The sequence below is a fragment of the Manis javanica genome, chromosome 12, assembly GCF_040802235.1.
Source record: "Manis javanica isolate MJ-LG chromosome 12, MJ_LKY, whole genome shotgun sequence".
Lineage (NCBI taxonomy): Eukaryota > Metazoa > Chordata > Mammalia > Pholidota > Manidae > Manis > Manis javanica.
The window spans coordinates 33,503,586-33,527,630 of NC_133167.1; the positions used below are offsets into that span (position 1 = coordinate 33,503,586).

The window sequence follows — 24,045 nt, forward strand, 5'->3', positions numbered from 1 at the left end:
AAACACCCTATTCTCAACAGAGTTCAGGCTTGTTTTACTCTGATAGCCTTACCCCTGATTCCATCTATAACAGCAGGGGTCCTGGGACACTGCTCAGGGCTGCCGTAAACCAGTGAGCATTTGGCTCCTGTGTCTACCAGAGCCAGGACACATTGTACATTCACTGGGCACCAATGAATTGATATTTCTGCAAGTGGCCTCCAGTCCCTACCTGGTTCTTCAAGGCAGGTCCCTTGACCCTCCCCTCAGTTAAACCGTCCCAGTCGGGTTTCTGTGAGGGTCCAGGCGAAGCCGGCTCACTCTCCAGCAGGAAGTCTTGCAGGCTCACAGGCCAGACTTGTGACTCTGTCTCCGGCTTCTGCTTCTGTTCCTTGGTCCTCACCTTAGTCAGGAGCCAAAATTGATTCAGTTGTTGCCACAGCTTCAGTAAAAGTGTATTTGACTTCCTTTTGTCTGCTCCTGCCTTTATCAAATCAACCCACATCTTGGTCCTTGTGACCTTCCAGGGCCCTTTAAGCCCTTCCTCTCAGTAGTGAACCAACTCCCTTCTGTGCCAGCATCACTTCAGTTTCCCCCAAATATGCCACAATGCAGGTGACCACATTTATGGGCTGCCCTGTTAAGGGGCAAGAATGGCCACTAGGGGCCCAAAGAGAGATGGGGAGCTGTTTGCAGCACCATATCCCTTATCCATGTAGTAAATAGCTCCTCAGTTAGGCCATGATTTCCTATGTTATAAATGGCATTTTTTCATGCCCAACTCCCATAAGACCTGTTGGAGCTCAGCATACATCTCCTATCTAGCAGAGAAGGATGGTAAGTCACCCTGATTGGGCCATGCTGTGGGAAGGGCAGCCTTTAACCACCCAAGAAGTGAATGGTTACCTGGGGTCTGGCGTAGAGTCTGCAGTCACTGTCACAAGGTGGGATGAGTTGTCAGGGAAGCCAGCTTTCCCATGTGTGATCTAGACAGGAGGATACCAGCCACCCCTACCTTGCAACAGTGCAGGAGCCAGGCTAATATAGACTCCAAGGGGTTCTGCTGAAACAGGGAGCCCAAATCCACCAACTCTACCTGTGTATAAGGGCAGAACATGGAGTGCTCCATGACCTGGGGAGGGGGCTGCACCTCTCCCAGAGGAACCCATGGTTACTCCATCTTTATTTTCTTGACTACAACTGGGCAAGACTTCAGTAGAGGAGGGGTTGGTGCTTCTGGCATCAGCTCCACCTCTCATCCTCCTGTGATGTATCCTCCAGCCCTTCTGAGGCTGATGGCAGCTCTCTTGCCCCTACGCAGAGTGCTGCCATCTCAGTCACCAGCATATCTTTTGCCTTCTCCACAGCACCTCACATCTCCCATTCTCGTGTTGCCTTTTCTTGTGCTTCTTGCAGGAGCACGCCCTTCTCATTTATAGCCTTTATTAAACACTGTGAGAAATAGGCAACCCGTGTTTCCTGCCACCACATGGGCACTCCATTTCCCTGAGGATTTCCCAATTTGTGGAGGGCCTCCACCCCTGCCTTAGGCATCACCTCCACCTCCCCTCAGTCCTGGGGAGGGGGCCACACCTTTAGAAGGATCACCACGTTGGACCACATGACCATTGGGGGAGACCCGAGTATCTCCCCAGCCGTGGAGCATCTTGCAGTATTCCCCCACCTGACTGAATCACCCCTTCCATGAGGGCAGCTTGTTCCGTTTTTTCAGTCTGCAGCAAATCTTGCTGACTGTGCCACTGTAGTGCCGGAGGACTTCAGCTCCCAGCAAGTTCATTCTGGATGGGTTGAGACTGAAAAATGATAACAGAGTTTTGGGAAAAGGGTTCATACTCAGCTTTTATCATGAGGCAGCCGGTTGAGCTCTTAGATTACATCTGCTACATCTGCATGCAGCAAGGCTGCAATCTGCAGGGAGCACTGGGTGGAGGTCTCATATAGCAACACAAACAATAATGGCTCATTGCCAACACATGTGCAAGCATGCACCTGCGCAGTAGGCCAAGTATTATGTAAGCATGAGATAGCATTACACATGCACAGTAGACAAGCAGATCAAGGTCAGATGAGCATCCTGGCCATGGGAAATTAACATTTTCCCTGCAGACACTGTTGGTTTGTTGATTCTTTTCCTTTCATTTATAATAACTTAAGTACATTTATTAAAAAATCAAAATTACAGTTATTGAATTCATATTCTTGATGGTTGGGTAGTCTACATATCTGTGTATATATTATTTTTAATATTATTTATAGCCTACAGCTGTCATGAATTATTTCTGAGTCAAAGTGCCTCAGCTTTATTAATGTTAGTGTTTAGGTTCAAGTCAACCAAAGTGAATCTTTGAATATGACATTCACTTCTACAGGGGAAAGGTATTTAGGTAGACAAGTATTTTTGTTTAGTTAACACCATCTTTACCACCTGACAGCTTTTTGTGTTATTACCACAGTACAATTTTGTTTGAACAGTTATCTACAAGAATTGAGGAATTCTTGTCCTTCATGCTTAATTGTTCCAAGGTTTTTTAAATATCATTATTATAAAAGCAATATATATTTATTGTAGAATATTAGAAAACTATAGAAAAGCATAATAAAAGTCACCCACAATTTCAGTATTCAGTGATGACTACCATTAAACATCTGTTAAACAGCCATTAAAATATCACCTACTAGTCTTTCAGTCTTTCCTTATGTGTGTATTTATAGAATGTATGTGTGCACATGTAGCCACAGGTCCTTTTGCCACTTAACATTGTAACTATTAACAGATTTCCATATTCTTCTCTGATTGTATAGAAATATTTTAACTCAACTCTGATTTAACACAAATTAAGACAAGATGGAATTACTGACTAAAATGTAGTGACATCTCTAGGGATCTTGATATATTTTTCTCAAGTCAGCCTCTGGAAACCCACTAGTTTGCATGCCTGTTAGCAGAGTATCAGCACCTGTTTCACCATACCTTCTGCCAGAATTAATATTAACTTTAAAAACAGGCTAATACTGAAGGAGGATGTCTCATTGTTTTTGTTCACTTTCCTTTTATTGCTACTGAAATTGGATGTATTTTCTCATGGTGGTTGACCCACAAATCTTAAGAAAATAACATATTTTGGGGCAAACTTCTGTAAGACAAACCAGCTATGATAATTCACAATTAAGTCCATTGCATTGACATCTTCATTGTCTTACTAATCCTCAGCCCCCTAGAGTCCATTAAGGGAAGTCTGTTCAGAAACAGACCATAAATACAGAGAACAAACTGGTGGTTGCCAGAAGGGAGGGGGCAGGGTGGAGGATAGGCAAAACAGTTGAAGAGGATTAAAAGATATGAACTTCCAACTATAAAATAAGTCACAGGGTGGAAAAGCACGGCATTGAGAATTAAGAAAAACAAAAGTAAGTGTTTCTTATGATAATAAAGAACATGGGCTCTGTAAGCATAAGATTTGTAAGTGTTAGACTGATTTTTTACGTGTAAGACTGATGCTGAGCCCTGTCGTTTGGTCTTGTGTAACCCTGAAGTGTCCCGTCCAGCGGGACTTAGTTATTTGTGGGGACGAGGGGGATCCGACCTGAAAGAAAATGGGGGCGAGAGAAGAGCGAAGGCAAGACAGTATTCTGATCAAGCCTTCAAATTTTATTGTAAGACGGGGGTAGATATACACCAGTGTTTCAGGGGCAGAGTGGGCCATAGGATACTTGTAGGCAGGGGATTGGCTGCATAGCAGGGGTGGCGCAGCGAGTTACATTCTGATTGGTATATGATAATGGGGAAGGAGGGGGAGAAGAGTATCTCTTGGCGCGCGCGGGCTTCTTTGTTGGCGCGCGCGGGCTCGTAGCTAATCTCCAAGAAGTGAAGCAGGAACCTCATGAGCTGTGGCCATCTTGTTGTCTTTGTGTGGCTCCCAACATCTCCTCTCTTTCTATTTATTTTAGAAAGGTGGGCCTTAATCGAGTGAGGGAATAGAGGCCTGGCTCCTCCAGCAGGGTAACATCCTGCAAATGCTCTCGGTATCTTTTAGGGAGGAGAGGCAGAGCTGAAAGCCAAATTGACTTTAATATATCAAGGCTTTATGTACATATGGATACCAACCTCTATGCAAGCCAGGCGTATTCTCAGGGAGGACCAGAGAGGTTCTAGGAAGAACCCTCCCTTGCGGTACTTTGTCTCGCACTCATCTCGATGCCCATACCCTCATAGTTAGGGGTATGTCTGGCTCTGGCTGACCAGCATATGGGCCACATTAAGTACGGTGCCAGAATCGATGGTACCATGGCTGAGGCGCTTGTAAAGTTGAAAACCGGAGACCGGGAGCATTGGTTGGCTCGGTGTAAGACTCTTCATCACAGGCTGTAAGTCTGTGATAATGAACAGCAACCGCTGGCTTGACGAGCTGGTCAACTTGCTCTCGAATAAAAACTGTCAGTTTTCTTAAGGCCCAAGGGCCAAGAGACACTAAAAGGAAGAATCCTGCCAAGGGTCCAAGGATGGTGGGGATCAGAGTAGTTAACCAAGGGGTGGCAGAGGTCCAGTTTTTATACCAGGCCTCATCCTTTTCTCTTTGTTTCTGCCTGGCTTCTAGGTTTTTCTTAACTTTATCAATGCTATCTTGCACTAACCCTGTTTTGTCTTTATAGAAGCAACATTCTTCTTTAAGAGCAGCGCAGAGACCTCCTTCTTTCAGGAAAAGGAGGTCTAACCCTCGGCGATTTTGGAGCACTACCTCAGAGAGAGAGACAACAGATTCTTTCAGGCTGTCTAAACCCTCTTGCAGATTTTGTATGTCTTTATCAATAGCCTGACTAAGAGCATAATATTGTTGTTTAGAAGTAATTATGGAGGCAATGCCTGTTCCAGCCCCAGCTGCTCCTAATCCTAATAATACAGATAAGGTGATAGCGGTTACTGGCTCACGCTTAGTGCGAGTAGAGCCCGAGTAATATGGAAGGAGGTCTTCGGTGGGATGTATGGAAATCTTGGGCATGAGCATGACTAAAACACAATATTCATTGTTAGATATTAATAAGCGCGGGTTAACGGAGGGCGTTATGCCAAAGGAGCAAGCAAAATAAGTACCGTTGGGCGCGACAAGGAATTCATAGGACAGCGGGGGTGAGAAGGAGCTGTTACAAATGGGTACTAGCTGAGGGGGTAGACGCAAGAGGGGGCTATGTATACAGAGGCCTATTCCCGAAAGCTGCGTCAATGTGAGACCCGGAGAGGTTTCTGAAAAACGGGAGGGGTCTGACCAGCGAGTCTTGCTGGAGTCATTGGTAAGTATGAGGTCTGCTGAGGTGTTTACTAAAACTGCTATCCCTTCGTAAAACGGGGGAACGGGGGAGAAACATAACCAGCACTCGTTATATCCAGTGGAGTTAAGGGATTTTGCAGTCACATTAGCCAGGCCTTTAAGGATTTCGCCTGTGGAGGGTAAAACCGGGGGGAGCAAGGCCTGGAAAATAGTACTAGTAGACAGGGGAGAAGGGTTAGAAGGTCTTGGGTCTCTTGCCTTAGGGGCAATAGGGCCAAGGACAACGTGCTTGTTGGCGTTTGGAATGGATCGAATTAATTTGATTTTAAAAGTGAGCCCAGGGTCCTTTCCTGAAACATAAAGCCTTAGCCCCCATTCATGTCCCCTGAGCCATCCATCAATAGGGGCCCTTTTTCCCTTGTCAGTAAAGGTAATGGAGAGCGGTGTACATCGCCCCCTTGTGGATTGGGTGCTTTGACATTCTGGGGTAACAGTTGAGTTAGGCTTGGGATTCCAAGCCCTACTTACAGTTATATAATCCCAGGTGGAGCTAGGCTTCCAACTAGCATCTCCCGTAGTCTCACACCCCCAGGAGTCACAGAAATAGGAGTCTCTATATCCACATTTATAGTTAAGGGCTCGATCTCTATGAGCTCCCGGGCAGACATAAAATTCTGTTTCTCTGAGGTAGGTTCTCCTAGGGGTGTTGTTACACCCAGGAGAAGTGGTAGATTGTCCCTCAGGGTAGGTCTCAGGGGAGGTGGAAAAAGGAAAGTAAATGTCTGGGGTCCCCCAGGCTGCTGAAGCTCCAGCGGCCAAGTTACAGAGATCAGGGGCAAGAACAGGCCATGGGGGGGTACTTGCTAAGGTGGAAGAACTGAAAACGACGTCTCCTGCTTCATTGGTGACTGTCCAGGTGAAATTGGAAATCTGATGGGTCCAAACGGGGCGAAAGGTCATGACGAGGGTCAATAGTGTACATATCTTCATTTTTGCCTCCTGAAAATAAACAGAAAGGGAAGGCTTCTCAGGGGTTAATATGCCCTGGACTGGAATTATTATTGTTTTTGCCTCTATTTGTGTCTAGGAGTTTAATGAGCCTATCTGGGAGCCATCGGGCATTTTGTGCCTTAGCATCATATATACAAGCATGTCCTTTCCCCCATATGAGCACAGGGTCAGGCCCGTGCCATGTGTTGGTCATCGGATCTCTCCACATAGCCTGTGCATAATTATCTGCCGTGGAGGGATGCCAAAGGCGATCAGCAGCGGTTTTACCCGCGGAGTCATAAGTAAGGAAATTGAGAACAAACAGTGCATGATTTAGGAGTGTCTTTGCATTACCTGTTCTCGGATAGAGTACTTCTCCCCCCGACTGAAGTTTGAATAACATGTTTTTAAGGGTTAAGTGGGCTCTTTCAACAATGCCTTGGCCTTGGGGATTATAGGGAATTCCTGTTACGTGCTTAATATCTAACTGCGCACAGAACTGTTTAAAGCTAGAGCTGGCGTATCCAGGCCCATTGTCAGTTTTTAAGATTTTAGGTTGTGGTAGATATGCCAGGCATGAGAGAACATGGGTAACAACATTTTTAGTTGCCTCTCCCGTTTGCAAGGATGCACATAGGAAACCACTACATGTGTCAATAGACACATGGATATATTTTAATTTACCAAAGGGAGGGTAATGAGTGACATCCATTTGCCATATCTCTCCTGGAACTAACCCCCGGGGGTTGATTCCGTTATGAGGCTCTGGGAGGAGAGTTAGACATCCTTGACATTGTCGAACTATTTGGCGGGCCTGTTCTCGGGTGATTGAAAATTTGAGTCTAAGAGTGTGAGCATTGAGATGATGTAATTCATGAGCCCGTTGGGCTGCAGTCAAGGGTGAGTCTGGCGTGACAGAGGCTACTAATTGAGTTGCTAGATCAACTTTGTCATTGCCTTTGGCAAGCGGCCCTGGAAGGCCAGTGTGAGCGCGTATGTGCCCGATGAAAAAAGGGGCATCGCGGCTTAAAATTAATTTTTGCAATTTTGCGAATAGGGGGGAAGCATTTGTAGAGGGACGTATGTAAGGCACTGTCTCTAATAGGGGAACAGAGGTTGCTACATAGGCACTATCAGTATAAAGGTTAAAGGGGGCATCTATTAAAAGCTCAAAAACTTTGATTATTGCAGTTAGTTCAACAAGCTGTGCAGAAGAGAGGTCTGTCTGTATTCGAGTAACTTGCCCATTAACACTGAAAGCGGCTATACCGGAGGAGGACCCATCAGAGAACACCATTACAGCCCCAGCAATTGGCGTGGTTTTAGTCCTTTTGGGAAAGACAACCGGGGTCTTTTGAAGGAACTGGACTAATCTGTCTGCAGGGTAATGATTGTCTATTGTCCCCTGGAAGGAGGTGCAGCTAATTGCCCAATCATCATCATGTTGAATAAGCCATTGTAATTGAGATGTATTGTATGGGAGGGTTATAACTTCAGGGTCTCTCCCAAACAACTTGAGAGCTGCCTCTCGGCCTAAACGTAAGAGGGCAGCAACTAATTGAGGATAGGTAGCTAAGACTCTAGGGGGGGAGGCTGGCAAATGAACCCAAAATAGTGGATGGTTCTGCCAAAGGACTCCTGTAGGGGAGAAGGGGGTAGGGAAAATGAGCAGCCACAAGCTTAGATGTGGAGAGAAGTAGCTAATGGTCTGTTCAGAAATAGCCCGCTCTACAATGGTTAGTGCCCTTTGTGCTTCTGATGAAAGCGAGCGGGGGGAGGAAGGATCAGGGTCTCCACGTAGGACATCAAACAAAGGCTTTAACTCTCCGGTGGTCAGCTTTAAATAAGGCCTGAGCCAGTTGATGTCTCCTAGCAGACGCTGAAAATCATTAAGAGTGTTTAAGGAGCTTCTCTTTAACTGAATTTTTTGAGTGAGGATTTTATTAGAAAATAATTCAAAGCCTAAAAATAGTTGGGGGGGGTGGACCTGGACCTTTTCTGGGGAAATTTGTAGTCCTCGATCTCGGAGGGCAGTGACTAGCTGTTGACTGGCCGCATAGAGCTGTTGTTGGTCAGGACCGGCAAGAAGAATATCGTCCATATAATGGATAATATACAAAGTGGGGAAGAGCAACCTAAAGGGGTCTATAGTCTGGGCTACGAACTTTTGGCAAAGAGTAGGGCTGTTGGCCATTCCTTGTGGGAGAACTCTCCACTGAAACCGGGGAGAAGGCCCTACACAATTGGTAATGGGTATACTAAAGGCAAAACGTTTGCAATCATCAGGATGCAAAGGTATGGAGAAAAAGCAATCTTTTAGATCAATTACTAATTTGACATACCCTTTAGGAATGGCTATTGGAGAGGGAATTCCCGGTTGTAATGCACCCATAGGGACCATGGTCTTATTAACCGCCCTGAGGTCTTGTAGGAGCCTCCACTTGCCTGATTTCTTTTGGATCACAAAGATTGGGGTGTTCCAAGGGGATGTAGAAGGTTCAATATGTCCAGCAGCCAGCTGTTCCTGCACTAACTCTATGGCTGCATTTAATTTTGTAGTGGTAAGGGGCCATTGATCGATCCAGACAGGAACATCACTTTTCCAAGTAATCTTGTCTGCCTGGAGTGCAGGAGGAGCAACGGCCCTTACGAAAAATGTTTTTCAAACCCTAAACCTGAGCGGTCTATCTTAGGCGTGGCCAGTATCGGGTTGGGATCTCCCTGTTTTAGTTTGCCCAACCCCTGACCAGGGAGGTAACCCTGTGAAAGCATCTGCTGTGTTACAACTTCATTAGGGCTACACATGATGACTTTCATTTGAGAAAGGATATCTCTTCCCCAAAGATTTACTGGCAACCCAGGAACTACGAAGGGTTGAATGAATCCGGTATTTCCTTCTTCATCTTCCCAGTTTAGTAACTGTGAGCTCTGTAAGGTGTTTCTTGACTGCCCAATTCCTTGTAGATGGGTCAAGGAAGCGTGTAAGGGCCAGCTGGAGGGCCATGAAGCCTGAGATATGACCGTAGAGTCGGCCCCCGAATCTAAAATTCCTTCAAATACTTTTCCTTGGATCTTAAGCTTAAGAGTGGGGCGTTCTTTAGTAATGGCTTGGATCCAATATAAGTCTGAAGAACCTGGGGTAGAGGAGCCTCGCTTCTTATGAATAGCAGGGTGAGATGTACTTAAAGGGAGGGGGAGTGCCTGCGCAAGGCGCTGACCTTTCATAATGCTGACAGGGCACCGGGGAGCACTAGCAAGAATTTTTATTTCTCCAGTATAGTCATTGTCAACTAAGGAAGGGTGGACAATAAGGCCGTTTATTGTGGTGGAAGCTCGCCCTAAAATTAGAAAATAAGTATCTTTGGGAGGTGGGCCATAAATTCCTGTGGAAATAATTGTAACTCCCTCTTCAGGCGTTAATATTGTTGAGGAGGAGGCACAGAGGTCAAGTCCTGCACTCCCGGGTGTGGCCCGATAGAGGGCGGGAGTGCTACAGCTAGGCTGTTCCCCGAGGCCGGCTGAAATGGAATTGGCTGGGGGGCCCGGGGCTGGCCCCTCAGCCCGTTTCCCTGAAAAGGGGGGGTGAAAGGATTTGTGGTACTATAAAAAGGATTTGTTGGATTGTTACGGCACTCTTTGGCCCAGTGCCGCCCCTTATGGCAGCGAGGGCAAATACCGGGGACTGACCCAACTCTAGGAGGAGGAGCTGAGGTAGGGCATTGGCGAGCGAAATGGCCTGGCTGTCCACATTTAAAGCAGTTACGCATAGGCGGTGCGCCCCTGGGGAAGGAAGGAGGATAAGAAGCCGGGGGAGTCTGAACAGCGGCACCTACAGCTAAAAGGGCTTGGACTTTGGATGTAAAAGGATCGACATCTCTACACATTCTCAGCATTTCGTCAAGAGTTTTGTCTCGAGTCTTACCGCGGAGGACGGCTCGACATGCCGAATTGGCGTTTTCATAGGCTAGCTGTTTTACAATCTTATCATTGGCAGCCGCGGAACCAAGGGTCCTTTCGGCGGCTTCTAACAGTCTGCTAACAAATTCGCTATAGTCTTCTTGCGAGCTTTGAGTGATCTTAGTTAGAGGAGTGTTAGCAGTCCCGGAAGCAGGGAGTGATATCCAAGCGCCCAAAGCGGCATCTTTCACTTGAGATAAAAGACCAAGGGGAAGGCGCTGCTGTCTGGTTTCAGAGATATATCTGCCCTGTCCCGTAAGCTTATCAAACGTCCAGGACGCTGTTGGGGAATGAGGGTCTTTTACATTGGCAGCAGCGATGGTCTGACAGCGGTCAGCAAAATCTGCCTTCCAAGTTAGAAACTGACCACGGGTAAGCACAGCTTGGACTATACGCAGCCATTCACCTGGGAGTAAATGTCCTCCTCGAGACAGCGAATCAAGAACAGAAAGGGTAAAAGGGGCATTGGGGCCATAAGCTTTAACGGCCGCGTTCAGCTCTTTTAAGCTTTTGAAATGGATTTTGTGAAATTCTCTAGGGCCATCGGCAGGCTCGGCCGGCTCTGGCTCAGCCTGCTCTTCCCCCTCACTTTCTAATTCCTGAGCAGCAGGGGTGTCTTCACCATCGCTTTCAAGATCGCCCTCTTCTGGGCTACGTGTTGTGGAGGTGGGGCCAGAGCGGGCGGAGGCCCGGGTAAGAACAGGAAAGAGCAGTTTTTTAGGTTTTGTGGCTGTAAGCGGTTTCTTAGAGAGGCTCCTTTGCGAAGATAATGAGGGACGAACTGGTTGGGAGACAACCAATTTTTGGAGATGGCAAGTTATTCTTTGTTCTACTATCTGTGCTATTAGGTCTTCAGTGCTGGTAGGGGGGCTAACAGGACCGGGAGCCGGAGGGGGTAGCGGAGGGGCCGACGGGGGCAAAAAGGCCGGGGCGCAAACATTGGGAGGCCGAATAGGGGGAGTGTAGGAAGGGGGGTTAAGCGACGGGGCGGCAAGGGGCCAATCTGGGTTGTGATACTTGGCCGCCTCGTCTTCTAGTTCGGCCGCGTCTCCCGGATCTAAAGGTTCGCTATTTTGGCTCTTAGTCACGACCGGAAAAACCTTTTGTGTATCGACAAAGTCCGAATCTCGAGGGAGAGGCGGATAAATGCAACATTTGGGAGGGGTATCATGGAGGGCACCGAGCAAAGATGGTGTTAGGCTAGGGGAGGGGGATTTAGCTGATTTTGGAGCAGGGGGATCACTCGAAAGAGACGATTTTGAGGCCGCCCGAGATAGGGGGCGGAGGCAATATTCTGCCACTGACAAGAGTCGACGTTTATCAGGGTCAGTATTTTCAACAATATCTCTGATAAGACTCCAATAGGAAAATACTGAAACAGGAACAGAGTCAGGGCCGTTTTTGATAAGATAATCATTTAAATCTCTACCTACTTTCTGCCATTTTTTAGGATGAATTTCGGGGCCATTAACAATAAACCACGGACAGACTTCATCAACAAAAATAAAAAACTTTACCAAGTCTTTCTTTTTAACTCGAACTCCTCTCTCCCTAAGCGAACTTTTTAGGTCTCTTATGAAGACCGCTTCTTTACTTAATCTAGTTCCCATTTTCTTATAAGGCGGCCGGTACTCACCAGGGACGACGACCTCCGTGAGCGGCGAAAGGCCTATTGTTTCATCAAGAAGGGGTCTGGCCAGACGATATCTTACTCGGGGGTCCGCCTGCGAAGGATCCGCGCCTCTGGCCCCACGTTGGGCGCCACTTGTCCCGTCCAGCGGGACTTAGTTATTTGTGGGGACGAGGGGGATCCGACCTGAAAGAAAATGGGGGCGAGAGAAGAGCGAAGGCAAGACAGTATTCTGATCAAGCCTTCAAATTTTATTGTAAGACGGGGGTAGATATACACCAGTGTTTCAGGGGCAGAGTGGGCCATAGGATACTTGTAGGCAGGGGATTGGCTGCATAGCAGGGGTGGCGCAGCGAGTTACATTCTGATTGGTATATGATAATGGGGAAGGAGGGGGAGAAGAGTATCTCTTGGCGCGCGCGGGCTTCTTTGTTGGCGCGCGCGGGCTCGTAGCTAATCTCCAAGAAGTGAAGCAGGAACCTCATGAGCTGTGGCCATCTTGTTGTCTTTGTGTGGCTCCCAACACTGAAGAAGTTACCTAATCTCTCTAACCTTCAGTTTCCTCGACTGTAAGACGGGGCTGATGATCCCTGCAAGAATTCTCACAATGAGGAATTGTTAAACCCTTCAATAAAATGTAGCTATCGCTTAAAAATGAGAAATGTTTCTGTCCTATTCCCCAATAGGTATGTCAAAGTATGTTAGTATGCTGCTTAGAAGCCAGAACTTTCAATCCCAGTGAGTCTTGAAATTTACTTCATTTTGAAATTTAAACTTTTACTCAGTAGAACAGAACAGATAGTGGGACTTTGTTTATGGGAGGAAAAAAAGGGTGCTTGGGATATTACTTGGGCTGCTAGCCCAGGAGTGGCCTCAGAGTCTTGCAGGACACAACAGTGCTTTAGTCCTTCAGCAAGTTGCCCCAAAACTGATAGGATAAATCCTCTTCCACTTCTTCTCCCCATAGGGTAAAGGAAAGAGCATTGCTTCCTGCCACTAAGCTTGCATGATCATTCTAAGGTCATTATAAGAATGTGGCTTTCTTTTTACCATAATGTATCCATATGCCTGTCTGTCTAGAGATTTATAAAAACAATGTAGATTCTTATTCAAAGACTTTGTTTTATTGAGAATTTAATTATTTGCATAATGGATTTTTAAGACTAAATATCTCTTTAGGATTTTTAAAAAGTAAGTTTCAAATTCTGGATAATATCTAGTTGTTCACACTGGGGATGTGAATATGATCTATACATATATATATATATATATATACAAGCTGTTCAACCATGCTGACAGGGTTGACTGACCGATGGGTTGTTAGGAGTGTCGGGTCACCCTGACATCACTCTCTGAACTGCTTTCTCTTTCACATTCTTGTGCTTTTCCAGCTGACAGCCCACAGGGCGGGTGCTGATTCCACTAGCAGCTGCAGCTGAAAAGCAAAGTCCAGAAATGTCAGATATCCTCCGGGAGCTGCTGTGTGTCTCTGAGAAAGCTGCCAACATCGCCAGGGCATGCAGGCAGCAGGAAGCTCTCTTCCAGCTGCTGATAGAAGAAAAGAAAGATGGGGAAAGGAATAAGAAGTTTGCAGTTGATTTCAAGACCCTGGCTGATGTACTGGTACAGGAAGTTATTAAACAGAATATGGAGAACAAGGTAAGAAAGGTCAAAGCCAAGGTAATTGCAAAATATTTGCCCCTATGGGGATTTTTTCCTCTTGACAGAATAGTGTGCCTTTTCCTTCTCCAGCCCTGCCCCGAATACTAGCACCTTGGACTCTAATAAACAACTTGGATTTCCCCCCATTGTTTTGACGACAATATTACTAAGATGTTCATTGCAGAAAGATTTAAAAATACAAAAAAGCAAATAAGAAAAATCATAATTCTAACAGCTAGAGAGAAACATTTGGCACAGAACTTATTTATTATAGTTTCTTTTTAATAAATAATACATGTTCTCTGGAAAATAAGCAAAAGAGTTCTCTTAATCCTACCACTAGAGAAAACCACAGCTATATGTTTTGCTAAATACTGTTAGAACATTTTCCTTCTATGTGTGTAAGGCACTTAACTTATTTCATCAGAAATGATAACCTGTTTTGTTTTTAATTGATATATTAAGTGTGCCTTTTGACATAATCATTTATCTAATGGTTGCCTCAGTTATGGCTCATAGAGTCCAGGACATTTAAAAGTCCTCCTTTGTTCTAGTAGAAACACATTGTTTATAATTAATAATGATTGTGATTCTCAGTATCTTAAGCTGACTTGGAAAAAGAAACTGTATTCATAAGTAGTAATAATAAACAGCACCATCAAAACATTTTTCAGTGCTTACTTACTGTGTGCCAGGCATAGTTCTAAGGGCTTTAAATATATTTACAAAATATATTTAAATATATTTTTTAAAGTAATTTACTTAACTCTTATAAAAATTTTATGAAGTAGGAACTATTATTCCAATGTAATGGATGAGAATAGGAAGGCACAGAGAGGTTAAGTAATTTGCTCAAGGTAACACAGCAAATAAATGGCAGGACTGGCTTTTAAACACAGGCCAACTGGCTCCAGAGTCTATGCTCTTTGCAATACTATATTGCCTTTATATGATAATCTAATAATTACACATTTTCCTTTTTTAGATTTGGGAGGATAGACCCTTATGACAGATAGTACTATGAACGATTAGAATAGTTTCTATGGAATTCCCCAAATATTAAGAATTATTTAGAATCACCTAAGTGAATTTTTGACCACAGGCAGAAAGGGAATAAACGGCCTTCTGAAATCTCTACAAACTATACTTTTTCATACCCTATAATAACTGGCCCCAATAAACTAAGTGAAGCAAGTTTATTTTTGTTACTTTTAGTGTTTAAAGATAAGACAGTTGGGTGCAAGGGATGGGATGGGTGAGCAACTGTATTAGAAATGTATCAGTATTAATTTTTACGGGCTTAAATTTTCTCCAAAGCATTATAACAAGTTTAGGCAACTGTTCATTCATAAAGACTATACCAGGACTCATGAACGAATAAGTGATATGTACATTTGGCTATGTAAAATCTTATGCCCTGTAGCCTCAGACATGGGCATCGAGGCAGGCTTGGGAGACTGAGGTTCAGTCCTGATGAATGGCTCACTGCCAGCCTGTTGGCTTGCACTGTTCCTCAAAAGAGAAAAAATTACTAGTGGTTGTGGGCACTGTTAAAGCTCTTGGCCATCTGTGAATGACTGAGTTCAAATATTTGAAGCATTTCCTTGCTTTCATTCCCAAAAAACATCACACATACAATTCACATATTTTTTAGAAAATTTATCTTTACTACAGAAAGGATTAGAAACAAAATGTATCTGAAAGCTTCCTAGTCATACAGGGGTGAGAGAAAATTCTTAGCTTCATTTTTTTTTTCATTCTATTTTGATGCATAAATTATTGGTCAATAAAATATTTCCCTTCCTTTTTTGCTATTTCACCTTCCTGGCCAGAAGGCTAATGATTCCTCCAACAGGTGTGGAAAACACACCTGAAAATGAGAGCAAAATCTAATGTTATCTTCTAACCCCTTCTATCCAGTCTCAAGAAATGACATTAGATACTTGGTCAATAATACTAACTTGTATAAACTAGTAGGGTACTGTTTAAAAGCAATAGTTAAAACATTTCCTTTGTAAACATTCTAGTTTTATGGCCCTTAAGTAGGATGAAGGTTCTAGAAGTACTTCTACATAGTCACAGGACATAACGATACCAGACTTCTACCATGATTTGGACTTTCTAAAGGGGCAAAGGAGCAGGGAAATATTAGAAAAACTAAGTGCTGAACCAAGCTGACTTCACTTTTTATACTTGATTTCCAGAATTGTAAAATTGTAAATTTTAGGTATAATTGTGCTAATTTGAAATACAAAATGGAAATCTGTTCAGAACTGAACATGTGTGTGGGTTTTTTGTTGTGTTTTGGGTCTTTCTTGTTTTTTGTTTTTGTCTTTGGTATTTTGTCATACTCTGAATCATTCAGTTTCCAGGCTTGGGAAAAAAAATTTTTGGAGAAGAATCCAATGAGTTTACTAATGATTTGGGTAAGTATAAGAATCTTAATGGATTTTTATAATTTATCATGCACTATTCTAATTTTCAATTTATATCATGAAATAAATGTAAACAATAAGTTTGAATGTTAAGCTCCATTCAATACCTCAGAACGTCATGCCTTTTACATTAGAGAGACATGGTAGCTTAGAATTATTTAGCAAGTCCACATGTCTTATTTTAGATATTGAATCTGTAGCATTTTAAATAATGTATGGCTTAACCTTTGGGAAAGTGGCAAGGCTCTTTAGGAATCTAGTGGAAGTTACAGTTGCCCCTCAAAACATGCACATCTACACAATTGTGCAGACAATTCAGGCCCAAGGTTTAAACGCATTCAAGGACCTCCTGGGGAGTCACCGACCTGGGCTGAGAATGTGAGGAAGATCTGCCCCTGAAATGCTATGTTCTTAAGAAAATCACCTGATCACTTCTCTGGTCTCAGAACTTCTGTAAAAGGTTCCTTTTAGTACCAAGATTTAAATCTAGTTTCCTGTGAGCCAGATTCTTTTGATGGGCCTCCATATTCCCTTGTGGTAGAAAGATATAAAAATCTCTGACCCTTTTTAAAGGAACAAATTATTTTTAGCTTGTTTGGTTGTTTGTTTAATGGTTGAAGATTAAAATACTGAATTTTAAACACTGATCCTGTGACAAGTAGCTAAACATCTAGAGGCACATTTTCAGAGGAAAAAACTAATTTCTGGATGAATTCTGGAAATTTTTTTGTCTCCTTCATGGGCTATGTATTAAGATGTAGTTCTGTTGTAACACTCAATGAGAGAGAAATCTCATTTAAACTTCTTAAGGTTATTTAAAAAACCACTTGTGATTAGTTCATAAGAAAGTCTTCATTTAAAATCCTATGTTTGACTACTTCATAAACAGTTATTTTAATATTTCATTTGTCTAGAATTATAGGGGCAAAAAAAAATACTCCACATGCATTTTCCTCAGAACTGAAAGAGAGAATGGGTTGAGCATGTTGGAGGGGCAGAGAAAGGGGTAAAGAAGGGAGGGACTGGTGGATGAGGTGAGCTCAGACAGGAATGGGTCATGGAAGGTTGCATGAAGCCTGAATTTTCCTCTAAGTGTGATGTGAATTCACTGGACAGTTTTTAGCAAAGGAAGAATGTGATATGATTTATTCCTTGGGATGATCCCATGACTTACTGTGCCCAGTGTAGGTGCTTGGTAAGTGGCAGTGATTAACATTTTTATTCCTCAACTTAAAAAGTCTAATTTGAATTTAACTAAATGTAATGAAATGTTTCTTGCTGATGCAGAGTCATCATTGCAATAGATTCATTGTAATAGATTCATACTGTGCTTCCCAAACTTTAATCATCATAGGAATCACCCGGGAAACTTATTAAAATTCAGTAGATTTGAGATGGGGCCTGAAGTTCTGAATTTCTAACAAGCTCTCAGGTGAACAGATGCTTCTGGTCCTTGGAATGGCTGGGGAACTGGAAGTATTTGTTTATATACCTAAAAAGCCCCAAAGTGCCATGTTTTTCTAAATTTTAAATTTATATTCTCTATTGTTATCACTTTTTGTTGCTATTAATTTGCCTATTTTTGCCAGCCTCTTTCTTCACTTTCATTGGGAGGTGGAATCCAGTTTAACCAAAGATCTAAAAAGCATGTTTAAAGTGATGGTTAAGCACCTAACTTGGTAACTTGTGGTTCATTTGGAGAAGCAGTTTTGTTTACATCCTGATTTCCAGTGAATTTCACAATGGAGAACTGTTTCTATGTATGTCATTTAGAGAGTTTTACATTTAACAATTAGTGTACTTCATCTTATATTACTTTACTGAGCATAAGCAGTATTTATTAAAAGCAGTATCACAGAGGGAAGTAGAAGCACTTCGTGTGCTGGTAAATCCTCCATTTTTTTCAATAACATATTCAAACACGATCAGGGTGACTTATGTACATGTCCTGCCTGAGGGTTTCAGCTCTTGGCAAATTGACTATGGATTTGGTTAGACTAAGAAATGACAATGGAACGTGCTTGGGGTAAAAGGGCTTATACCTGGCTTTATTCTCTTGGCAGTAGGTCGAGCACTAGGATCACATTTGCGTCCAGCAATCTTCAGGTCCGTAATCCACCTCCGTCCCTGCCTCTGCCCAGAGCACTGGGCAGAGCTCTTTATGTAATCAATAATAGCTCATTGCCCTATGGGTGTAGAAGCATTAACCTAGCAGGAGGGCAGTTACATCATCAAGTAGTTTAGGGTCAGGTGAGGATCCTGGCCAAAGGAACTTCCAGTTTCCCCACAGTATATCAAAAAGCAAAAGGTAGAAGAAAAAAAAAAGACAAATTATCAAGGACTCAGGGTTCAGGGATTCTTAAATGGTCCAAGAGCCCCCTTGAACTGGATACAAAATTGTGCGTATATGCCCATGTGCACATTTTTCTGGGGAGAAGGTCCCTTGATACCTGAAATCCCACCCTCACTATTCATATTAAGTGCCATGAGTGACCACTGGGCAGCGTGACTTCATGAAGGGCCCTGGGTGATTCTGGCCGTCAGCAGGTCAGGAACCACCGGCATGCATATATTGATTGCCCTCACCTAATCTAAGTACATAGCTTTTGCTCCTCTCCACCCCTCGTTTCTCCCCCTGAAACTAGTGAAATCTAATGGATTTTAGTTTCTTTATTCTAGGGGAAAAGATTATGTTGAGACTGTGTCCAAGAGAGGAGGAAACAGCAGAGCTTCTGAGCAAAGTACTTAATGGTAACAAGTTGGCTTCTGAAGCATTAGCCAAGGTTGTTCATCAGGATGTCACCTTTACTGACCCGACTCTGGATTTGATCAAGATCAACATTCCACAGGATGTTTTAGGAATTTGGGTAGATCCTATAGGTAAGTAAAGGAGAATGTTTGCTTTTGTTTATTTGTTCTCATTAGTAACCTCTCCCCCCACTTTTTTTTTGCAGGGGATGGGGGAGATTGGAAAAATAAAAATTGAGAGTATAACTTCTAGAAGTTTTTAAAATTTTTAAGTTTTACAAAGATAAATGAGTTGTATTTGTTATGATATGTTGTATTATGGATATTGTATATCTCTAACATATGTATAAGTATATATCTGTGTGTGTACACATATACAAAGCTGAATTTTAACTCATCTTTGGAAGACTTCTGGGGCCAGACTGTCAAATGGCAGAGAAGGATGAAGTGATAGTAGCTGTAACTAATTGGCGCACATGCCATTTAAAGAACACTTAGCTCCAGTAGATTGTTGCCATATGGGAGTACAGTTCAGATCTTCAGACTTTTAAAGAGAAACCAAAATCCAAGTGTTTAAGTGAGATCTACCAGTTTTTAACCACTGGCTACTAATTCAGTTAAACAAGCAAACAATTGAAACCACTACACAGGTCAAGCAAAACACAACTGAATGTGACTTATTAGGGTCTGTTGGTGAGCCCTGTGTAAACTTCATCCACTAATTTTTTTGGTCATGATTGTGGTAGAATACAATCTATAGCTCACTGTTTTAAAAGTGTAGGCCTATCTCGATGATGCTATTAATACAGTGCCCTAGGTTTTAATTTTCAGAAGTCCCTTTTTCTTTCCCAAGTATATTCCACCCAACACAACGGGGAACATTTATTGTGCTGAACAAGCAAACCTCCTCATGCTACAAGCATACTGATACAATGTTATAGAAATGCCTTTAATCGTTAGAGAATTCTAGAACACTCAGCCAGTGGATTATATATGCAAACTAAGAATCTTTTCCAAAAATCTTTTATCACTTATGGGTAAATCAGCATCAGCTCAGGTTTTTGAGGGACAGGGATCTTCTGTTTTCTGGTTCTATCCTGAACTGATTCTGTCAGCCAGCTCTCTGGAACCTTTGCCCAGCACATCCTTAGTGGGGGTGTTCACTTACTAGATGTTGGTAGTCAGCCACTGGCACATATATCTCTCGAGGAGAAACTAGCTCCCGGCTTCTTTTTCTCAGGACCACCATCAATTTCTTCCTCTTGTGCCACCATAATTGTCTCCTTTCTCCTAATTAGAGGGACCAAAAAAAAAAAGGTAATTCCATTCTTAATAGATTCCTGGAAGGAGGCTTTCCCATCCACATTGGACTTGTCCTCTCACTAGTAGGAGCTCTAAAGAATCCCACCAGATAGCCTAAGTCATTAGCTTTTAAATCCTTTCAACACCTGATAATTATTTGAGTGCCTATTATTTGCAAGGTGTTACATTAGATGCCACAGGAACCACAGACATGCGATTTCCCTTCAAGAGTTCCCATGTAATTGGGAAAATGAAACACAAACAGCTCAAAAGTAAAGCACTTAAGACGTCAAATAATTCAATACAAGTGACACAAGTGACACAAGTGACACAGGCCAAACCTGACTGGTTACTGTCTCAATCCATTCTGGATGCTGTGACAAAATGCAGACTAGATAGCTTACAAACAACAAATTTATTTCTCATAGTTCTTACAAGAGGCTGGGAAGTCCAAGACCAGGAAGCCAGCATGGTAAGGCAAGGCTCCTCTTCCTGGTTCATAGCTGGCACCTTTTTGCCATGTCCTTACATGGTGGAAGGGACTGAGTATCTCTCTGGAGCCTCTTCTATAAGGCACTAACCCCATTCATGAGGGCTCCACCCTGTCTTGCCAATGGGTTTCAGCCCTGGGCAAGTTCACTATGGATTCAATGTGACCAAAGAAAATTGACAGCAGAATGCTCTTTGGGGTGAAAGGGTTATACCCAACTTTATTTCCAGGTGGCAGGTCAGTCACTAGAATCCCTTTCACTCAGAGTGAGTCTGCATGCAGCAATCTGGTCTCCGCCTCTGGGCCCCTCTGTCCACACAGCTGTCCTCTGGGCTTCTCTGCATAGCCACCCACACAGCTGTCCTCTGGGCCTCTCTGCCTGCACAGCCATCCCACACAGCCATCCTCTGACCTCTGACCTCTGTTCTGCTCTTCTGCAGCCTTGCAGCCCTGCCACTGTGTCGTGCCCAGAGCACTGGGCGGAGCTCTTTATATAGAGTCAATAGCCATGTATTGCCCACAGGTGTGCAGTGAGCTAGTCAACCAGAGCCAGGTGAGAATCCTGGCCACAGGAACTCTCATTTTATCCACACTCCCTCATGATTTAAGTACCTTATCTCCCAAAGGCCCTCCTTATTAATACCATCATCACCTTACAGGGGTTAGAATTTTGGGGGGAAACATTCAGATCATAGCAGTTACTAAGCTAGTAGAAGAGAGAAATGATATAGGATAGAGCTTTTAGATGTGTTCATCATTATCTTCTAAATAATCATTATCTGAATTGAAATAAATCTGCTTTGTTTTTCAGATTCAACTTACCAGTATATAAAAGGTTCTGCTGACATTAAATCCAACCGCGGAATCTTCCCCAGTGGACTTCAGTGTGTGACCATTTTAATTGGTGTCTATGACATACAGACAGGGGTGCCCCTGATGGGAGTCATCAACCAGCCTTTTGTATCACAAGACCTAAGCACCCTCAGGTAAAAGATGGACATCTTTGGTATATAATGGATTTTAGAATGTACAACTTCAGCTTTGATTATTGCCAAGATTATCACTCACCATGACATTCTCATGACCTGATTTAGTAGGTGTTCCTACTAAAAGTGTGTGCGTTTGAATTAAGGTTGTGTCTATTTTCAACCCTAGGTCTGCCGTAGTTTTACTGGAGGCTAGGTACATGCTAGTAGAAACTTTAAAAGAAAAAGTGTCTTGGGGAAATCAGTTTTGCATTTAGATTATAGCGATCCTGTTTCCTGTTTTCTAGGGCCCACTCAAAACCAGATTAATAGAACAGTGGAAACATTGTCTTCTAATATAATTGGAACAAAATAGATGCCATCACTATATACTCAGTTGAACATTTTTACAATTTTGACAGAAATTAAAAGCAAAATGTGAAAATTATCCAGTGAAAAGATGAGTAGGTATGGCCAGGATTGGAATCTGACTATGGGCTGCTCTCCCTATAAATACTGCTGGCATCACTTCCTCTTCTGCCGCCTCCCTGCTTGCCCTTCCATGGGCTCCTGTGCAGAGCATCAAGGGAGGCCTGGCCGTCAGCTCCCTCCAGGTCAGGCCTGCACTTTGGCTGACTCAGGGCATGGAAGAGTCCACGTGGACACACTCCAGGTTTCTCCTGTGGCTTTTCACTTTTTTATTGCAACAGGTCATTTTTCCATTTGGGAAAAACAGTGTAGGGCTACGTATTTTTATTGAACTTTGAATTGCTTCAGGCACCTAACAATTGTTTGCTTTTTAATAATCGTAAACTGCACCTTTGGAATTTTGACATTTTTTTCCTCTACCCCTGCCTTCTTCCAAACTGAAAATGTGTTTATTACCTTTAAAGGGTTATTAAGAAATTAAAAAGAATTGGGACTGGATCATGGCCTAGAAATGGCTGGTAGAATAGTTAGTGGCACAGATTCTGGAGCGAGACTTCCTGGGTCTGCATGCAGATTCCGCCACTGACATACATTCTTACGTTCTCTAAGGCTGTTTCCTCCTGTGTAAATACTGCAACGTAATATGTTACACCTGAGAGATGACAGGTGCTGCTGTGGCCAAAAATGTGGGGCCTGTCTTCCTTGGTGTTAAAGACAAAATGGAGCTAGTGGGTAAGAGGATGAAGAGGAGCTGCCAAGTGAAGAATTTAGAAGGACTGTAAAAGACTTGCAGATTGAAAAGAGATAATTTATCTGTTCATCCTTTCCTGTTCAACTTTAAATGCCATAAGTAGCCATGAAATTTTGTGGTGTTCCTGGATGCTGGGAATCCCACAAATACTCTAACGTTGTGCTAGACTGATGTGATAATGCCGTACACTGAAAGCACTTTATGCGTGCCTTGGAGTAACTTTTAGAAGAGAATTAGCTACCTGGTATTTGTTTCTAGGCTTAAGGGTATTGTGATTCACCACACTATATATATATATATATACTTCATATTCAGTTGGAAAGCAACAGGAGTAATGAAAAACAAATGTGATAATTTACCACCACAAACTGAAAGTTCTCTTCCACAGGTGGAAAGGACAGTGCTACTGGGGCCTTTCTTACCTGGGGACCAATATCCACTCACTCCAGCCTCCCATTTCCAAACAAAACAGTGCAATGCAAAGCCAGCTGACTGACGACACCAGCTCAGAGCTGGAATTCTCCCACCTGTTTTCCGCCGTCATTAGCACAAGTGAAAAGGAGCCCGTCAGAGCCGCGCTGTCACGTGTGTGCGGGCGGCGCGTATTCCAGGCAGCCGGGGCTGGGTACAAGAGCCTTTGTGTTGTCCAAGGCCTTGTTGACTTTTACATCTTTTCAGAAGATACCACATTCAAGTGGGACTCCTGCGCTGCCCATGCCATACTCAGGGCCATGGGCGGGGGCATGATAGACTTAAAAGAATGCTTGGAAAGAAATCCATTCACTGGACTTGATTTGCCGCAGTTGGTGTATCACGTGGAAAATGAAGGCGCTGCTGGCGTGGATCGGTGGGCCAACAAGGGCGGACTAATTGCATACAGATCGAGGAAGCAGCTGGAGACGTTCCTGAGCCTCCTTATACAACACCTTGCACCTGTGGATACATGTACATAGAGGAACTCTGTCCTCATGTACCTATAAACCAAACTGTGAAACCATGTCCCACATCTCTATCTTTTAAAGATAGCTTTGTCCTATTGACAGTTAACATTCACCTTCCTCTTTTGAGGAGCATTTTTCCATTATGTGTTCATAATAATGTTACTTTCAATAAATGACATTCATGCAGCAATGAAACAGATGTGTGAAATTCTTAGTAGCAGATGCTGTGCAGTTACTGCTGCTTCAGACACTTCAATAAAATACTGAAGGAGGAAACATTTCTTAGCAAAACTGTGAATGGCTAAGTCACAAGTAAAAGTCACTGAAATATTAGGAAGAGGATAGAGGGGGTTGTGCTTGCATTTCGTTTCCTGCCTTGAAGGAAAAAATCTGCAGTTTTAGCCTTTGGCAGAACATTTAGAACTGTGAACTGGATGCATAATTTAGTCAAGTTCATGTACTTTTAACAGTATTCTTATGT

At 43.3% G+C, this 24,045-nt stretch overlaps 1 protein-coding gene across 6 annotated transcripts in view; it reads left to right on the top strand.

The window, feature by feature from the left end:
• INPP1 (inositol polyphosphate-1-phosphatase) overlaps positions 1–23,759 on the top strand; it is a 79,676-nt gene extending 55,917 nt beyond the window's left edge. For all 6 annotated transcript variants that reach the window (XM_037009139.2, XM_073218384.1, XM_037009137.2 and 3 more), the window contains 5 exons: positions 13,233–13,500; positions 15,869–15,929; positions 18,618–18,818; positions 21,290–21,464; positions 23,012–23,759. In XM_037009139.2, the coding sequence (XP_036865034.2) occupies positions 13,297–13,500; positions 15,869–15,929; positions 18,618–18,818; positions 21,290–21,464; positions 23,012–23,576 (1,206 nt within the window). In that variant the 5' untranslated portion in view covers positions 13,233–13,296 and the 3' untranslated portion in view covers positions 23,577–23,759. The remainder of the gene's footprint in view (positions 1–13,232; positions 13,501–15,868; positions 15,930–18,617; positions 18,819–21,289; positions 21,465–23,011) is intronic.
• Positions 23,760–24,045: the final 286 nt, after the last annotated feature.